The 18,454-nt window shown below is 39.7% G+C and overlaps 2 protein-coding genes across 2 annotated transcripts; one reads left to right on the forward strand and one right to left on the reverse strand.

Moving 5' to 3' along the window:
- Positions 1–132: 132 nt before the first annotated feature.
- LOC145487500 (GPI inositol-deacylase-like) lies at positions 133–16,055 on the reverse strand. The gene is made up of 3 exons (XM_081466306.1): positions 15,124–16,055; positions 11,356–15,061; positions 133–5,385 (listed from the first exon to the last, which is right to left on the reverse strand). The coding sequence occupies exon 3, from the start codon at positions 5,193–5,195 to the stop codon at positions 2,433–2,435; it is 2,763 nt and encodes a 920-aa protein (XP_081322432.1). The 5' UTR covers positions 5,196–5,385; positions 11,356–15,061; positions 15,124–16,055; the 3' UTR covers positions 133–2,432.
- Positions 7,589–11,364, forward strand: LOC145487848 (sentrin-specific protease 3-like). The gene is made up of 9 exons (XM_081466639.1): positions 7,589–7,631; positions 7,750–7,793; positions 8,496–8,579; positions 8,673–8,738; positions 8,888–8,973; positions 9,082–9,157; positions 9,437–9,487; positions 9,645–9,689; positions 9,829–11,364. The coding sequence occupies exons 1-9, from the start codon at positions 7,589–7,591 to the stop codon at positions 9,892–9,894; spliced, it is 561 nt and encodes a 186-aa protein (XP_081322765.1). The 3' UTR covers positions 9,895–11,364.
- Positions 16,056–18,454: the final 2,399 nt, after the last annotated feature.

Below are 18,454 nucleotides of genomic sequence, written 5' to 3' on the forward strand. Positions count from 1 at the left end.
CAGGGTAGTTTTCAACAAGCTTTATCTCTGAAACGAAGTCGGTAACCCCTAATTTTTTTTGCATTTCTGACACAAGTAACTCATTATCTGACTGCAGCAAAAATTTAAGAAAATCTATCGACTGGAAAACCACTCCATGGAGCCATCACCTGGTCGTGGTGGAGTGGTTTGCGTGCCCCAGTGACCCCCAGAGCTATGTCGGCGGGTACCATGTGCACCTGGTAGGGTCACCCATGCCGAACAGGTCGAAGGGTAGGGGCCAGACGAAGAGGCTCCCTGGTCCTCCAGGTTGGGGGTTGGGCTGCGGGCTGATCACCCGTTCCTGTAAAAAACATATTATTACCGAAACCAGAAGCAGAATAATTTCAAATGATCTGGGGGACGTCGTGGTCACTCCTCACACCATGAGAGGTTTGATGACGCATTGGGGTGAAAGCCAAACGGAGATCCTTGGGCAGATGAGATCACTAGCCCACCCAAAGAACGTCAGAGGAACAGCGCGGGATGGCGTACATGGGATGAGGCAAGAGCTGCTGCAGCCAACAGAGAAAATTGGAGGCATTCTTTGGAGGCCTTATGTGCCACGAGGCACAAAGAAGCTAGGTAACAGGTAACAGGTATCGACTGGAAAATTTTCTCGCCAACGCGGTATAAAGTGACAGCGTCGAACGCACTCTCATAATATTTGATTAATACTAATTTAAATTTCAACTGCTCACTAGGCGAGGAAATCGTTTCACCTCCATGTTGAATATAATTACTTAAACTTCACTACGACTGCGACAACCTTATACACTGGTCAGCGGATTTGATCACAAAAAGACTAATCGGAAGCGAAGAAAGGAACGAAGGATCAACTGAATCGCCCAACCATACCTCCATCTCGGATTTTCCAAGTGAAAATGTAGGTCATTGTGCAGGTCTACCGTCTTATTCTTACCCTATGTAGATGTATTCCAGAAAAAAAATTACCGTTTAAGCCGATGAGTTGGTAATGATGCTGCAAGATGAAAAAATCGAGATGGTCAAAATACGCCTCAGGGTAATTGGGTGGAAGGTTAATACCCATCCCCTAGTTTGGACGGTGTGGGAAATGCCCCACTTTTGCCCCAGTTATGTCTGATTACATTTGCAGACTGCAGCCGGCAAACCGCGGACTTTTTAAGTAATATCCCATTCCCAATTCCAATTCTGAGAGCCAAACATATTATACAGCGAAACCCGAGTGTTGTTCAGGCTAATCTGAGTGATATTCAGGCTAACCAGAACCTATTAAGGCCTAAATGCAGTCTACAAATATCAAACACAACCAATGTCCAGGGAGGAGTGGGGATGGAGGGATGGGCACAGCTGGAATTGACTGATGCATAACTCAGTAGAAACAGTAACTAACGTGGAGAAAACATCCTATGCAGTCGAACCGGATCATGTGTACTCAAGGCATCTGTCGGCCGAGTATCGGTCGACACTATCGGTCGATATGTCGACTGACACTCGGCCGACATATCGACAGACATCGACGGACGGATCAGTTTTTTGTGTCTGTGCAACCGACCTCGGTTCTGAAAAACTGACCTCAGAAAAAAATCCGTTTTCAGGTAGATCAGGTACGGTCGGTAAACTGGTATCAGTTATATCGGCCGCGTATTGGCCGATATGTCGACCGATTGTCGGTGGGCGATGGTATCGGCCGATACTCGACCGACAGATGCCTTAAGTAAAACATGATCCCTCGAACCTCCGATTGCGACCACCTCTCCTCAGCGACCAGTTTGCCAAAAGACCAAACGTTGTCAAGTCAAATCACTATATTTGGAACCTCTTGTAAGCGACCACCTCTCGTAAGCGACTGCGACCACTTTCAGAACTAATAGTCTGAAATTTTCTTTTGTTTTTAACCTCTCGTAAGCGACCACTTGACAGATAATAGAGCGCAAATTTCTCAATGGGACGTACCTTATTTTTCTCAGAATTGACTTTCCATGAATAAAACATTCATTCATGAAGTCTCTGCAGTTACCATATGCTAATGACGCAAAATTTTGACCCAATGTGGTCTAATCTCTCGTAAGCGCCAACCTCCCGCAAGCGACCACATAGGCTTGACATTTTGGGTGGTCGCTTATGGGAGGTTCGACTATATTTCCTTTAGAAACACTGAAAGAAAATGAACGAAAACAACTAATTCATTTGGATTGTCAAAATGTAAATTCTCTTTGGTTGGGTAATCATATGTCAACAGCTAGCATTACATCTGGGTTCCTATAGCGATATACAGGTATAACTTTATGACACTTCTTTATAGAGGGGTTTCAATAACAATTCATGTAGTCATAACAAATGCAAAAATAATACAAAAGGAAATTGAGAATTAAATATTGCATATCTGTAGTCTTTTACTAATAAAACTGTTTATGGTGTTGTCTGTTGCTTCAATCTTCTTTCTGCCTTTTAAATCTACCAAAAAACTGAGACACATTTAACACAGTAAAAAGAAAGCAAACAGTATAGGGTATCATGTGCAGAGGGATGATTGCAGCTTGTGTCATAGCAATACTTGTTACAAAGCACAGGTACACCAGAGAACGAGGAACCTTTATCAGTGGCTGAAATCCAATCATGTTTACACCAATAATAATTGAAATTAAAGTGGTGTGATCTGAATGAAGATGGTAAGAAAATGTCAAGTTTTTTGCCCAGACTACCAACGCTGGGAAATTAATAATGATCAGTAGCAAAATCAGCACACACAAAGTCAAGCCAAAGTTTTCCAGGCTTTCTATTATGGTTATCTGCCTATGGTTTCTCTGCTTAGGTAATTGACTCTTGCATATCTTAACAAGAGCGGCATATTTCCAAGTTCTCCAAAGACACAAAATGAAGATCAAAATAAGGCTCAAAGTTCCACAGAAAAGAAGTGATATTATAATGATGACAGTTCCACATATCCAGTCCTTAACTCCAATTCCAGTTTGCACATAAAGTGACAATTTCAAATGACTTAAAATTAAACCACCAAACCTTACAAACAGGCCAGTCCACACAAATAAAGCAATGACAATAATTACAGCTGTTGATATGATTAGAACCAGTGGCAGCAACCAAATAAAGGTCTTCAAGTCATCAACGTTCGGAAGCCAGCTATGTTGGCCACTCTCACCATTCAGTAAAAAAAATGCAAGAACAAATTGTGAGACAAAGAAATGACTTTGTGCAACCAGAAGCAGACCTCTGAGGCTCTTTGACACATTTGAAATCAGACTGAAGAATGACTCACACTGTTGTTCAATGCTGATTGATGAGAGCTGCCATGCAAACACCAGCAATACAATTGCAAATGTCCAACAAAAGAGCTGTACCGCATAAAATCTGTATATCTGGCCAAGTGTTTGATAAAAGTCATATTGAGCACTCACTCTATATGAACACTTTGGATCTAACCACAGATGCATCTGGACATGGTGTTTGTTTCCTTTTGGCTTTGGGTGATGTAATTTTAATACAAGTTTTGTTGAACCATTGCTTGAAAAATTGTACACATCTTCATTGAACCAGGGTACATGAATTCTTGCTATCAACACTGACCTTCTGGTATCACAGTCTATGGGTTCAATGTCAAAAATGTACACCTTCCAACTCTTTACTACAGATTTTAAAGTTATGTTGGCAAAAAGAGAATCAGAAGCAATATCAAGAACCTTTGACCTTTTAGATAACACTCCTGGTAATTCCACATCATACTCTGTGCCGCTGGATGATTGATACTCCGACCAAACAATGGTGGATTTTCTTGAATCGGGTATACTAACAGCAAAATATGGTATTTCTGGAAAATGATTGAGCTCAAGCTTTACATACTTCATTGTTGAGCCACCCCAAGGAAGTACCTCTGCAAGGTGAGATAAGCTTGAAATGTTAGTACAAGCTTGACCAGAAACCTCCTGACACCCATATAACCACTGGTCAGAGTCGATGGTTGTGATTATCATTAAATAATCATGTGTTGCAGACCATTCATCTTTAGAAAATAGAAAAAGGTTTTGTTCCTTTACAGTTTTGCCACTTCCTTTGAATCTCCACAGCCTCTTATGCAAAACAACTAGACTAAAATCCTTATCTGTTCTTTTTATGAGTACATTGCTAGTATTACTGAGAGTAACTGCTGATTGTCCTGGATTCTTGACAAAGTAATGCTCAAAAATTTTCATTCTATGTTGCTTATTTTCCATTATTTGTCCCTTCCTTGGATCAATCATATCAAATAATGCACGGTTAGTCACTAGCACTAGTTGTCGACACCAGCATAGGCACAGGTGGTCAACACTGAGCCATGCTTTTGGTACAGAAGTTGTCACAAGACTGATAGCTTGCGACTGTGAAGCTAAATGGTTCATGGAAGAGGGACTTGATCGCACCAACACATCTCTGAGTCCACCACTCACTGACACTAGAGTTATATTCTTCAATCTTGCTTCAGTATCATTACTAAATGCTTGACTTTTCCAAAAACTGTTTACTGTTTCATAATAGTCCGCCAACTGTGGATCAAGGGACAGGACAGGATGGCAATGAGGTGTTCCAAAGGTAATGATTGTATGAACAACACTTGGATCAAACTTTGGCAACGTAAACAAACCTCTTGCAATCAAACCACCCATTGAATGCCCTACAAGTACAACAGATGTTGGTGGATTTTTGATCTTCTCGTACATGTATAACCAGAGGATCCGTGTCACACAAACTCTTATAAATTCAGTTTGTTCATACAATACACCTCCAAATAAGCCAGACAGCGATTCATCTAAATCAGCCGTAAAGTAATTAAAATGGACTTTAGATGTCAGACTTTCTGCCTTCCTTAACGCTACTGACGCAAGTGATCGAGCTTGCTTGTAACTTCCTGCATTGCCGGGAATAAAAAGAACGGGGATTCCGGACAACCGAAGACCTTTAGATCTATCTGCATATTCTCCTTCTCCATAAAGATATAAGGCATACTTTGGAAAACGTTTTGCTGTTCCTTTCCACAGAGGCACTTTTATGTACCGCGGCCATTCGTACATCCATGTCATATCACACCTGTTCTCCTCCAAGTTCGTAAGGAAATCTCGAAAACCTATCAAAGCAAATGCAGCGAAGACAGCAAGCCATATGATTAACAGCAAGTGTTGCGTCTTTGAGATGTACGAAGACATTACGCCTCAGTTTGAAGTACACAGTACACACAGGACTGCACACAGGTATATTATTTATAACCATACAACCTAACCAGATCACCTAACCAGCTATCCCATGATGCGCTATCCCATAATAATGCGTAATATGGAGCCAAGGAACCAACCTCGTCCCGGGGCCTTCTCCACTTTTCAAAATGGCGGGCGGGAGCTGGGAGCTGGGTTGTGCCTAAATCCTACCGCTCAGAAGGACAACCGAGGAGTATTAGGAGCGAGTTTCCGAGTCGAGCAGTTTTCGGAAATTGTCGGCTATTCCAATATGACGGACTATACCAATCACATAATATGCGAATTGCCAGTGGTAAAACTATGTTGATCAACAAGACAAGTACGTTTTCATTTACCTGACATGTTAAGAATAATGTGTAGAGAGTAAAGCAGTGAATTGTTCGGCAAAATGCTGTATATTTCTTTAGGTCTCTTCCCGTCTAGTTCGCAAACCGTAAATTTGCACGCTAACATGACATTGTGGACGTCTTTGACTTGGGCACAAGAGTTTTTAAATACTTCTTTCCTTGAGGACAATTTTTTTTATTGAGCTCTTGATTCGGTGGGTCCCCGAATTCAAACTTCCTTTGCCTTGTCCCTCTGGCCGGTAGGATCTTAAAAATACTACCGGCCAGAAGGACAGCTTGTGTATAAGGTAATTGGACTTAAGTCCATGCACAGTTTTATCTGCAGAATAGTTTGATACATTGCTCTTTAGTTGTATACCACACTAGAATCACTCTACATTAATATTTTCAGTTTTCTGTGATCTTGTCCCTCTGGCTGGTAGGATCTTGAAAATACTACTGGCCAGAGGGACAGTTTGCGTATAAGGTAATTGGACTTAAGTCCATGCACAGTTTTATTTGCAGAATAGTTTGATACATTGCTCTTTAGTTTTATACCACACTAGAATCACTCTACAGTAATATTTTCAGTTTTCTGTGATCTTGTCCCTCTGGGCGGTAGGATCTTGAAAATACTACCGGCCAGAAGGACAGTTTGTGTATAAGGTAATTGGACTTAAGTCCATGCACAGTTTTATTTGCAGAATAGTTTGATACATTGCTCTTTAGTTTTATACCACACTAGAATCACTCTACAATAATATTTTCAGTTTTCTGTGATCTTCTCCCTCTGGCCGGTAGGATCTTGAAAATATTACCGGCCAGAGGGACAGCTTGTGTATAAGGCAATTGGACTTAAGTCCATGTACAGTTTTATTTGTAGAATAGTTTGATACATTGCTTTTCAGTTTTATACTACACTAGAATCACTCTACAGTTAAATATTTTCAGTTTTCTGTGATCTTGTCCCTCTAGCTGGTAGGATCTTGAAAATACTACCAACAAGAGGGACAGCTTGTGTATAAGGTAACTGGACTTAAGTCCGTGTGCATTGTTATTTGTAAAATAGTTTGATACAGTGCTCTTTAGTTTTATACTACACTAGAATCACTCTACAGTAATATTTTCAGTTTTATGTGATCTTGTCCCTCTGGCTGGTACGATCTTAAAAATGCTACTGGCCAGAGGGACAGCTTGTGTATAAGGTAACTGGACTTAGTCCAGAATAGTTTGATGCATTCCTCTTATTCTTAAGTCATAAAGCAGGCTAGAATATTGAGGAGTTGCATTTATATGAAGGTGATCAGACACTTGATTTCAATGCCTTAATAAAATCAATTTTGCATTCACTCCAAGTGGGACACATTTCTTATATGTCCAGTGGGTTCAAGTTGTAGAAATCAATATTTAATGAAACATGTTTCTGCCTTTAATACTCTGTGTAAGGATAGAAGAATCTCTTCAGGAGAGTTGTTGGATACTGTTCCCTAGCGTAAGACAGACTTTTTGTGTATGGAATAAACAGAAATTAAAGTAACAAAAATTTCCTTCTATCTTTTGTTTTGGTGAATGGTGTTTTCCATTAACAAAAATGGGTTTCAGGAAATCCTTTATTTAACCAAAATGTACTGCTTAAAGGACACTGACCTGACATACTCACAAAGCTACTCATTGCAACATTTCTAGTCTATTTCCCTCCTGTATATTAAGTCATCGCGCAGAGGATAAGTCACTTCTAAAATGAAGCTTTCTAAATAACGCAGTGTAACCCCAGTTACTCTGGAATAAATCAGATTGAATAGTTTGCATATTTCTGCACCCATGTATGAAATTGTGTGGGAGAAGGACAGGGGGTGGAAGACCAGGAGAATATGGGCTGGGAGAGGAAAGGGCGGGAAGTGAGAGTTCTAAGTAGGTGAGAATCGTCTATTAAGCATTAAAATACTTTCAAACACAAGAATCCAAAATGCTTTTTGACTTCCATTGAGCTTATTTTGAGACTTCTGGACTGAAGGGAACATGAAAATTCACCCCTGGGCTGAAAAACTGAGGCCTACTTGCGGTAACATTGGAAACCCTTTCACAGTGGTCACATCATAGGTCGTGAAATGTGGTCACTTAGGATGTCAGGATTGCGCAGCTAAATGACAAGTATGTGTTTTCAGTCTCCTTATTTACAGGGGACGGGACCAAAACGGACGAGGACGGGAGTCGGGAGATAAAGGTATGGGAAGCGGGAGAACATGGTATGAGAAGCGGGAGGTTCTGACCCCCTGTCCCACCCACACCCCCCCCCCCCCAAAAAAAAGATTGTTAAACGACAACTTAACGGAACCCGATTGAATTTTTTAGTCAGAGCACAAAAAATAATTATAAATGAATGGACCAAATAGAGCTACAGTTGCATTAAATAGCTTATATATATGTGGCTAACATAGTTCATAATCTCTCACCCCCAGTAACTAGTAAATGACACGTGATGAAATTGGCATGAAATAGGTGGACAATTCCCCTGTGGTCGTGATCAAATCAAAGCCATGTTTTGAGATTGAAAAATGGATTCTTCAACTAGTTTACAAGATTCTTTGCCTCCCGATAAAGAAATGTTTGTGTCCACGTACGATGAAGTATGCTGGGTGATTTCTGAATATGAGACAGACACCATAAGTAAATTTATTATTCGGAGAGTAGACAAAGAGTTTGGTTCAAAAGATCAGTGCACTATTTAAAAAATTACTAGGGGTTGTTTAAGTTGATTAGTCACTTAATACTGATGCTGTAATGTACAGTGTCGCTAAATTGTAATGTATACTATTGCTGCTGAAGAGGTAAAGTTTTGGTCGGTTTCTTCTTCGCTTCGTTTTGTTGCTAAAGATGGCGTTAATTTTTGTGATAAATCGTTCCTTTCCTCTCTTATTCCATACAGACTGGCAGACCTTGTCAAAAAGAAACGGGTCTATTTCCAGAGCCCACTAACTACCAATTCTGGGTCACAAGGTGGACAAAGAAGGTAAGTGTATCTGATATATTGCCATGCGCTAGTCAGTTTCCCTTAGAAATGCTGTCGATACTTATTACTATGTCTCCTATTTTTTCTCATCAGACCAACATATTTGCTTTTGATAAGGTTTTCATACCTTGTCATCTCCCTGGTCATTGGACACTTGGGGTATGATATACTTCACAGTTTCTTATGGAAATAGTATGTTGCATATCAAAATCAACTATTTGACCCTCTCCCCTCTATCCTTGAAAGTTAAGAAGGTTGGGAAGAAGGGAATTAACTCATAAAAAAAGTAACTAACATGCCATTCCTAGGTCATAGATATGACAACAAGAACCATCTCTTACTGGGATTTACTTCAGACAGCTACAGCCAATAAATTATTCTACAGGAAAGTCAGGTATCTTTCCAATAATCCATTTGTAAAACAAAGAAATATTATGAAAATGCATTATTGTCCCTCAAGATCAGTTTACTAACCAATGCCTCGATGATAAAATGTGACTAGGGATTTTCTGAAGGAAGAAAGTAGCAAAAGAGGAAAGCTGTACAAGGAGGACAATTGGAAGGATCACTTTCCCATGGTAAAAAAGAAAGTTCTATAGGTAGTTTGCAACCACTCCCAAGAAATTCAAGTGACAAAGACTCTGGCAGCCACGTTGGATGACAAGAACAATAAAGCTACTTCTTTTGTTAATGGTCATCCAACATGGTAGCGATGATGTCAGTTAATTATATGCCAGATAGTTAGATTTACAGTAATATATATGTGCCAAACTCTTCGTCTGCACTTAGTCCACACAAGCCCTAGCTCTTTTGACTGAACATTTTCTTACACATTTTAATTGAATCCCTATACATAGGATACACCAAAGCAAAAGAATGATTATGATTGTGGCGTCTTTGTCTGTATGGTAAGTTGTGCAAATACCATATTCCATCAATTACCATGTCTCTTTAAATAATTAGCTTGGCTTGAGTTAATTCAAATCAAAGTGTTCATTTTCACCTTAACTGACCACTTGTGCTGGTGATACATTTTAAACTTATTGCTTAATTATCTATGTTTAGTTTGCAGAGCACCTTAGCAGAGGAGAAACTCCTAATTTCAACCAGGTAGTTTGAATCAAAAGCAAGTATCAACACTTATCATCACATGACAAAGTAATGGAACATCATTTGGAACAAAACTACACATCTCCTATTTATATAACACTTTCTTGCAGAAATTCACCATGTTTGTCTTATTTTCTAGGATGACATTCCCTCTCTCCGTGAAGTGATGAAAAAGCAGATTTTACAGCAAATGCTACCAAACTGAAGGAATGTACCTTCAAAAGAACTCAAAAGTTGTCATCAGTAGTAAACTATTGAATTTGTTTGCAAAGGATTAGTCTCCATATTTCCTTTATCAGTTGTAAATGTACATATATATAACAATTTCCCTCACTAAATTAACACTCTAAATCCATTGTTCAGTTTAAACTTCCACACAGATACTGTCATGTTCATTGAATTATTGCAATGGCCACAGAGCATGAATAGACTTTTACAGACACCATGGACTTAAGTGCAATTATTACCTTATACACAAACTGTCCCTCTGGCCAGTAGTATTTTCAAGATCCTACCGGCTAGAGGGACAAGATCACAGAAAACTGAAAATATTTAACTGTAGAGTGATTCTAGTGTAGTATAAAACTGAAAAGCAATGTATCAAACTATTCTACAAATAAAACTGTACATGGACTTAAGTCCAATTGCCTTATACACAAGCTGTCCCTCTGGCCGGTAATATTTTCAAGATCCTACCGGCCAGAGGGAGAAGATCACAGAAAACTGAAAATATTATTGTAGAGTGATTCTAGTGTGGTATAAAACTAAAGAGCAATGTATCAAACTATTCTGCAAATAAAACTGTGCATGGACTTAAGTCCAATTACCTTATACACAAACTGTCCTTCTGGCCGGTAGTATTTTCAAGATCCTACCGCCCAGAGGGACAAGATCACAGAAAACTGAAAATATTACTGTAGAGTGATTCTAGTGTGGTATAAAACTAAAGAGCAATGTATCAAACTATTCTGCAAATAAAACTGTGCATGGACTTAAGTCCAATTACCTTATACGCAAACTGTCCCTCTGGCCAGTAGTATTTTCAAGATCCTACCAGCCAGAGGGACAAGATCACAGAAAACTGAAAATATTACTGTAGAGTGATTCTAGTGTGGTATACAACTAAAGAGCAATGTATCAAACTATTCTGCAGATAAAACTGTGCATGGACTTAAGTCCAATTACCTTATACACAAGCTGTCCTTCTGGCCGGTAGTATTTTTAAGATCCTACCGGCCAGAGGGACAAGGCAAAGGAAGTTTGAATTCGGGGACCCACCGAATCAAGAGCTCAATAAAAAAAATTGTCCTCAAGGAAAGAAGTATTTAAAAACTCTTGTGCCCAAGTCAAAGACGTCCACAATGTCATGTTAGCGTGCAAATTTACGGTTTGCGAACTAGACGGGAAGAGACCTAAAGAAATATACAGCATTTTGCCGAACAATTCACTGCTTTACTCTCTACACATTATTCTTAACATGTCAGGTAAATGAAAACGTACTTGTCTTGTTGATCAACATAGTTTTACCACTGGCAATTCGCATATTATGTGATTGGTATAGTCCGCCATATTGGAATAGCCGACAATTTCCGAAAACTGCTCGACTCGGAAACCCGCTCCTAGTACTCCTCGGTTGTCCTTCTGAGCGGTAGGATTTAGGCACAACCTGGGAGCTGGGCGGGAGAGTAGTCTTGGCAAAGCTGAACTAACACCCTTTCTGATTGGCCCATTTATACGAACGGGTTGATTGGTAAATACATCCTAAAGAATTATGGTGGCGAGTGTTCATATGAAGGTACGAACAACAAAGGCTTATAGGAGGTTGAATTGCAGTTCGGTTCAAGTCATGTTGAATCACACTGCCGTCAACGATTCGAAAGGTGAACCTTTTCCGTTAGATTTTAATTCACAAAATGCAAACCATACCATACAAGTTTACTAATCCCGGGAAAATACAACTAGCGAGCTACAGCTCGCCACAAGCGGCCTTATGTGCTGTTTTTTTCTGTTCTATATTCATGCAGAATTAGATTTTCTGCGAAAAGTAAAGCGGGATGAGAGAGTTTGAAGCGTTTGTTATGTTCGAATTTTAAATCTAAAAGGAGCTTTTGCTCGTTTTTTTGTGACCCTTGTTTTTTCTACCGAAAACCGTTTCTGTTTTCCTGTGTCTGGACACGTATTCCATTTGTATTAGGATTGGGTTATTCCAATTCTTCTTTGAAATACACTCGTTTTGTCAAAAATATTGTCTTTCCAGCCGCGGCTGAATATTTTTATTTTTCTGTCAGTTTTAGGTGTAAAATGTCCTTGTGAATATTCTTAGATCATAGTATATGACATTTCTGTTGTTAAATGTATTTGGTGTCTGGGTGGTGTTTAAGTTATTTTAGAGCCAGCCTGCAGATACAATGCATATAACTTCTTGCAGAAATGTTATTAGCATCGAACAGTCGGCTAGTCCTGTTTTTGTTGCTTTTTGGCTAGTTTTGCTGTTTAGGGAAATGGAGAATTTAATACGGTTTAGGTTAGGGCTAGAAACATTGTAATAACGAATTTTCAACACACAAAATTATAGTCTTTTCAAAATCTCAGCCTCAGGCTTATTCTTTAAGTATTCTTACAATTTTGGAAATTTCAACGTCATTTTTCTTATAGATGAAGGAGATCATTTATGTCGATTTTGTGTACAGTAAGAACTGATTTAAATACAAGTAAATGCAGGGGAAGGGATTTGAATTTATTGCCTTTTTCCTGTCTGGCCTACTCTGGGGTCTCCTCCCCATTGGAGAAGTGAGATCTGAGGATATAAATACCTCTGGATGTATGTCACTTTAAGTGCTGTGGTTAAATTACCTTTGATTACCATCTTGGCACTGGAAAGGGCCAGTAAAAACTGTTATAAAAAGGTTTATGGGTGATAACAAATTTACAAGAAAATCTTACTTACCAGAGAAAGACAATAGAAATAGATGATCTACATATGTACTGCTTGTGCCACTCTACAATAATTTATCTCTTTTCTTTTAATACATAACCATTTGTTTCCACAAAATTCATTGTGTACAGAATTACAGCTGGGTGGTGATGTTTCTTTGCAGTTCTTGAGTTTGTTACTTTTTTTATTTTTCTACCAGTTAGACAAGCAGTAAATTTTGCCAGTGTCAACAGTAAATAAAAGGTATAACCTTGAGAAAGAAGTTGTGAAACCTGTATTACCTGATGTTGTTTTTAGTGCAGAGTGCACTATTGAGATGGTTTGGGGGTTGACGTCGCTAAAGGACTATGGCACCAAGGTGTAAAATTTAATGTGTGTAATTTATTAATTTCAATTAATTAATTAGCCTTGCAGGAAGGGGGATTGGGTGGGATGGGGCAGGTACTTGTGAACACTAGGTAAACCGTGTAGTACCTACGTTACTTCTGTAATAACTTCACAACGCTATATATTTGTTTCAGAAAACCCCTTGCTTTCCTTGTTGTACCATTCTCTTAAGGACAAAACTAATTTGCCCTAAACGCATGCGCAGCTTAGTTATCGTTCATGTTGACTAATACATTAGGTGGAAGATACATTTCATACGAGATCACACAAAAACGTTGAGTGCTTTCCCTTGTGGTAGAACCCAACATGTAAAACGCATGCGTTCTAGAATCGTTAGGGGTAATTCCACCCCCAGAGCCACGCGGTTTGTTATATGTCGTGTGCGTTGACCGAAAACGGCAGTTGTTTCTCAGGTAACGCCACTTCTCCCATTTTCGTGTGAAAAACGCTACTGTGACTGCGTGTCTTTTGGAATTACCCCTAGGTCAGATCAACAAATATCATCTGCTGTTTTCAAACTACAATTGATGCGTATGCTAGGATCAAATAAAGAAGGGAAACGGATTGTTTCTCCTTATAAACGGACTGTTTATTTCTTCCTTTAATAAGATAGATAGCTTTATTGAGTAAGATCATTGCAGCCTCCGAAGCGGTTGTCTCTGTAAGAAAGAATGACCAATAAGCTCCCGAGTTAGTGGCATTAAAACATTTCAAATTGTAAATTTCTGACAAAGAAACCAGGAAAGTGCTCAAATATTGCTGCAGACTCCGTGGCACTTGATGAAAGCGCAAATTAATTTAGTCAGTCTCTATAGAGGAAACTCGTTCACTGATATAGGACATATCTCGGCTAATTAGCGCTGTTTACCTTAAATGCTTTTCGTTGAACCGCTTCTTAGTTGTATTGATTGATATCATGGTGTATTAATTTTGAATGGTTTTATTGTTAACAACAACAGGTGGCAACAGAATAAGAAAGTGGTGTTCCGTGACTATTTGATAATTAAATTAGTTCTTGTTTATCGATGCAAAGAAAATTTGCCTTTTCAGTAAAACAAAATCGTTGAAATCTCTTTCATTTGTTCATCAGATATTTATTACTTTCTTCCTTTTATCTCCAACGGTGAAAAAAATGAGCACATCTTCCGTGCGTTTTAGAGAAATCAAGGGTTTTATACATACCTTCGCATAAAAGTATCAAGTTACAAAGTTGCGTGGGAAGTGAAATTGTCACGTTTGCTGCTTCAACTTACAAATTGGATTGAAATTAACGAAAATCAAGGTAAAACACCAGAGTAAAATTTTAAGGCTGTCGCGACAAACAGTTAATGTAAGTTATTTTTGGACCTTGATGAAAATACAAACGTGAAACAATCACTGCTAAGGTTATGTCTAATCAAGGTTTCTGTTTGTTCATATTCTGCAAGGGGAAAATACAAACCGGTTGTGAACGGAAAAGGGGAGAGTACTTGTGGGACTATAGCTTGCCAGAGCTATCAGTTTCACTCTGCACTATCTGAGATTGTCTTACTAGTTCTACTCATTACTTTGACTTCTATCTCATGACTATAACAAACACGACAACAATTTAACACATTTTCAAAAACTGAGAAGAGAGTCCAAATTATAGCACAGCATAGCCCTGTATTTCTGATGCAATTTAAGGTGTTTGGTATGTGGTGAAACACTCAACTGTTTGATATACATTGGCTGTTTTTACACTAGAGGATGCATTATCCTCCAGACGGCTAATGCATAACGACAAACTGCAGGGGGGTATGGATATTTTCTGGAACCACACATTGTTAAAATCTGTGCTATATATTTAACATTCCACATCTACACAACTGTCATAGCTATGATTTCCTCTGTTTTAACCCTTCAACTGGCAAACTGACGTTTTCGTCCGCTGAGGGGTCATGCACTTTGTACCACTTGTGACGTCATCAATTTAGGAGTCAACAGATATTCTTGATAAGCAGATAATAGAGCTAGGATAGATCTATCCGCACAACTGTCCGTTTTGAATGTCAACCGCAATATGACATAGCTAATTGAACGAAGCATGAGCACTTTTTGGTGCAAAATTGGTTGTTAAATGGCCCATTACACCTAAAATCGATCAAGGTTCCATCGCCAGACTTAAAACATAATCAACACCGAACTTTTTGCAGTTATCAGAAAGGATATGAAGAGCAAAAGCTACCAAGAGCAAATGGGGCGAGGAAAAGGAAAGGAAAAGGGCATGGAAAAGGATCAGGCCAGCAAAAAAAAAAAGTCCAATTTTTGGCCTATGCGTATGCTCCAAAGTGAAACATTGTACATTTTGGTACCTAATCCTCAGTGAACTCTTGCTCCTCGGTAAGAAATCGCTCTTTCAGCAAAGTTGAGGCCAATTCAGGGTCGTGGCAGCCAAAAAACCGAGTTAACGGTAAAAAACAGCATTTTTTGAGGAAATCCATGAATTATTGGGTTTGGAAAGGGATCATAGATATTCCAAGGCTGCCAACATTCAGGGATGAATTTGTGAGAACCTCAGAACCAAGAATCCTTTTGTATCATGAGGCAATCATTGGACTTGAATAGGTTGCCACAAAAAAGCGATTGAAGAATTTCGTGCAAAAAGGGCGTACATCGCTTTTTGGGCCGATTTTCAATTTTTGCTGGATCGAGCTAATTTTTGGCACACTGACTTGTTTTTGACATGAAAGCATCGTTGCGTAATTGTTTTTGTTGATTTGCGCTTCGTTTTCAAGAAATGACGTATGCAAAAAATGCAGTTTTCTAAGCGGCACCTTTTGGAGCGGATTCTTCGAAGGTGGATTTCGACGCGACGCAAACTTAAACGGCTACTTTCAGCAGCTTCAACAGCACGGTTTTTTTAAAAATAGATGTTTTGATTTTTGAAAGAAGCAGAGAAATAGACCGGCAAAAAAAAGTCGGCCGACCTCGTATAGAACTGGTGTCACGACAAAACAAACTCGAATCAGGCCCGTTCAGCGCCTTATTTACTTGCGCTAACGAAGCAACAGGAGGAGATTAGTGTAATTATATGAATATTAAAACTTGTATCGGTTCGAACAACTAGCGGCAAATGCCACGCTTCGGAGTGACTTCGTCGTTTAGCAAAACAAAAGGTTTCTTTTGTTTTTCATTCAACGAGAGATCTCCAAAAGATGCCTTTGGAAAACTGAGTTTTTTTGCCAGGCGAAGGCAGTATCGTTTCCACAATTCCCTTATTTTCATCCATAACAAGGGAGAGGCCATCTTGAACTACACGCTCACGCCTGTGCAGTTTAACCGGAATAACAAGAATCCTATATAAAACTTTAAGGTAAAAAGCTGTTCAAATTGAGTCTTAACGTTTTCGATCTGTTTGATCATCATCAGAGTGAAATAATATGCATACGCTCAGTGTTCTTATAGTTCAGGTAATGTCAGTTATGTAATACCTGTTCCCATGGGGAACAAGGTGAAGTCCAGTGATTGCACCTGTTTGTTTAGTTCTGGACGGAAGCGTGCGATGTAGAGCGCTTCTTTTATTCTCCTTTTTAACCATGAATGGCAGTGGAGAGAACTTGTGGTTAGGGTGTTCTCGTGGGAAGTTTTAACCACTGCCCATTCATGGTTAAAAATGATGATCAAACAGATCGAAAACGTTAAGACTCAATTTTAACAGCTTTTTACCTTAAAGTTTATATCTTACTTTTATCGGCGAAATGTATATGACAAGAATCCTGTTATCGAAAACGCTGTATCCAAGAGGTCTTCGTTTTCTCGTTCCGCTGAACAAGGGTAACGAAGGTTCGGGTAACGGAGGCTCTGGGAACGAGCTTGGACGAGGCGAGGACAGCAGAGAGATAAGTCGAGAGTTCTCGTGCGCCTGCCCGGTTGAGTAAATTCACTTCTGGTAGCCGTCCTGACTCGTCCCGTCCCGGAGCCCGTTTCTTGAAGGTCCCGAAAAGTTTTCGCACCCGGAAAGCCGTAGTAAAATCTCAAACCTTATGATTATAGAGCTGTTTTATTCACATGTTCTTAATATGAACAGAGGTTTTCTTCATATAAGAAGTTTCAGGCGTATACACCTCCCTGTTTTTAGATACAGATGAACTAAAAATGGCTTTACGGGCCGGGAAAGTGTCCGGGGCTTTCGAGAAACGGGCCCCTGGTATCTTAAACTGTGTTCACATTAAAGCCGAAACATGATTAAAGTAAACACGTTTCAAGGAAACATGTTTCGCCTAAACCCGTTTGTAATTGCATTGTTCACATCAGATGTCGGTTTCAAACACGTTTCATGCATGGTTGTGTAATTTATGCTGTTTTATGGTACTCGCATATATCTTTTACACTTAGTTAAGTTTTGCGGCAATGTTCTCCCAAATATTCTGCTTTCTACCCATCGCCGATAATTGCCGTTGTATCTCTTCATCGGCCCATATTTCAACTAAACATTTGGCCTCATAATAGCCCCAATTTTGGTTCTTTTGGGCAATCGCCTCCTCTCGGCATCCATCGGCCATTTTTAACGTGTCTGGTCTGATCATGATTGAAACTACCTCGCGAGGTTGTTTTAATCATGGTCAGAATAATCATGTTTCAACCATGATTCACGCAATGCACTGTCTGATGTGAACAGTTTTCATAACGAAACATGTTTCATTCGTAATCAGACCTAGTTTCGGCCTAATGTGAACACAGCTTTAAGGGCCTAGTTTCTCAGCCGCGACGGCGAAATTCAGACCGCGACGAGTCGTTCTATCATCCTTAGCGCTCTGCATAGTTCGGGGCGCCGACGCGGGCGGTGACTCGAGGTGACACTTCAATAAATCTTTGACTAATCTTTTCACTCTTTCGCTCCTTTCGAAGTGACTTTGGCTTTTGCTGATCAAGGCCCTGAATACTCTGAAGGATCGCCGTTCACAAGACCTATATTGTAGGTGTGGTCTTAATTCGTTCCGACGTAAAGATCTTCCATACACAGCTTCGGCTTCTTCATTCGCCTTCTTGAGGAGATTTTTGCAATGTGTAACGTCCTTTACTGAACCACACAACCTACAGCAACTTGGATTTCCGCTATCAGACGATGAAAAAGTTTTCTTCGGCGTTTGCAGAATATTACCGCCCCTCCCTTCAATAATTTAAATGTCATCTCCCAGATTTCTGGGAGACACCTGACCAGACCCAACTCGGGTCGGGAGGATGAGAGCCCCTGGGAACGAGGTTGGGTCCCCCTGGGAAAGAGGTCGGAAGAAGGCTGAGTCACGTGGTACAAAATCTCAAAAAATCTTGGCATTTCTTATCACGTGACATTTTGAGAAGACCAAAACAAAATGGCAGCCAAGTTGAGTTCGAAATCTACCTTAAAACACAGAAACGTTATGCACGAGGCAGTGATGGCATCCTATAAAGATAGCACATTATTTTCGCTGGGTTTTTGAAA

The sequence above is a fragment of the Orbicella franksi genome, chromosome 5, assembly GCF_964199315.1.
Source record: "Orbicella franksi chromosome 5, jaOrbFran1.1, whole genome shotgun sequence".
Taxonomy (NCBI): domain Eukaryota; kingdom Metazoa; phylum Cnidaria; class Anthozoa; order Scleractinia; family Merulinidae; genus Orbicella; species Orbicella franksi.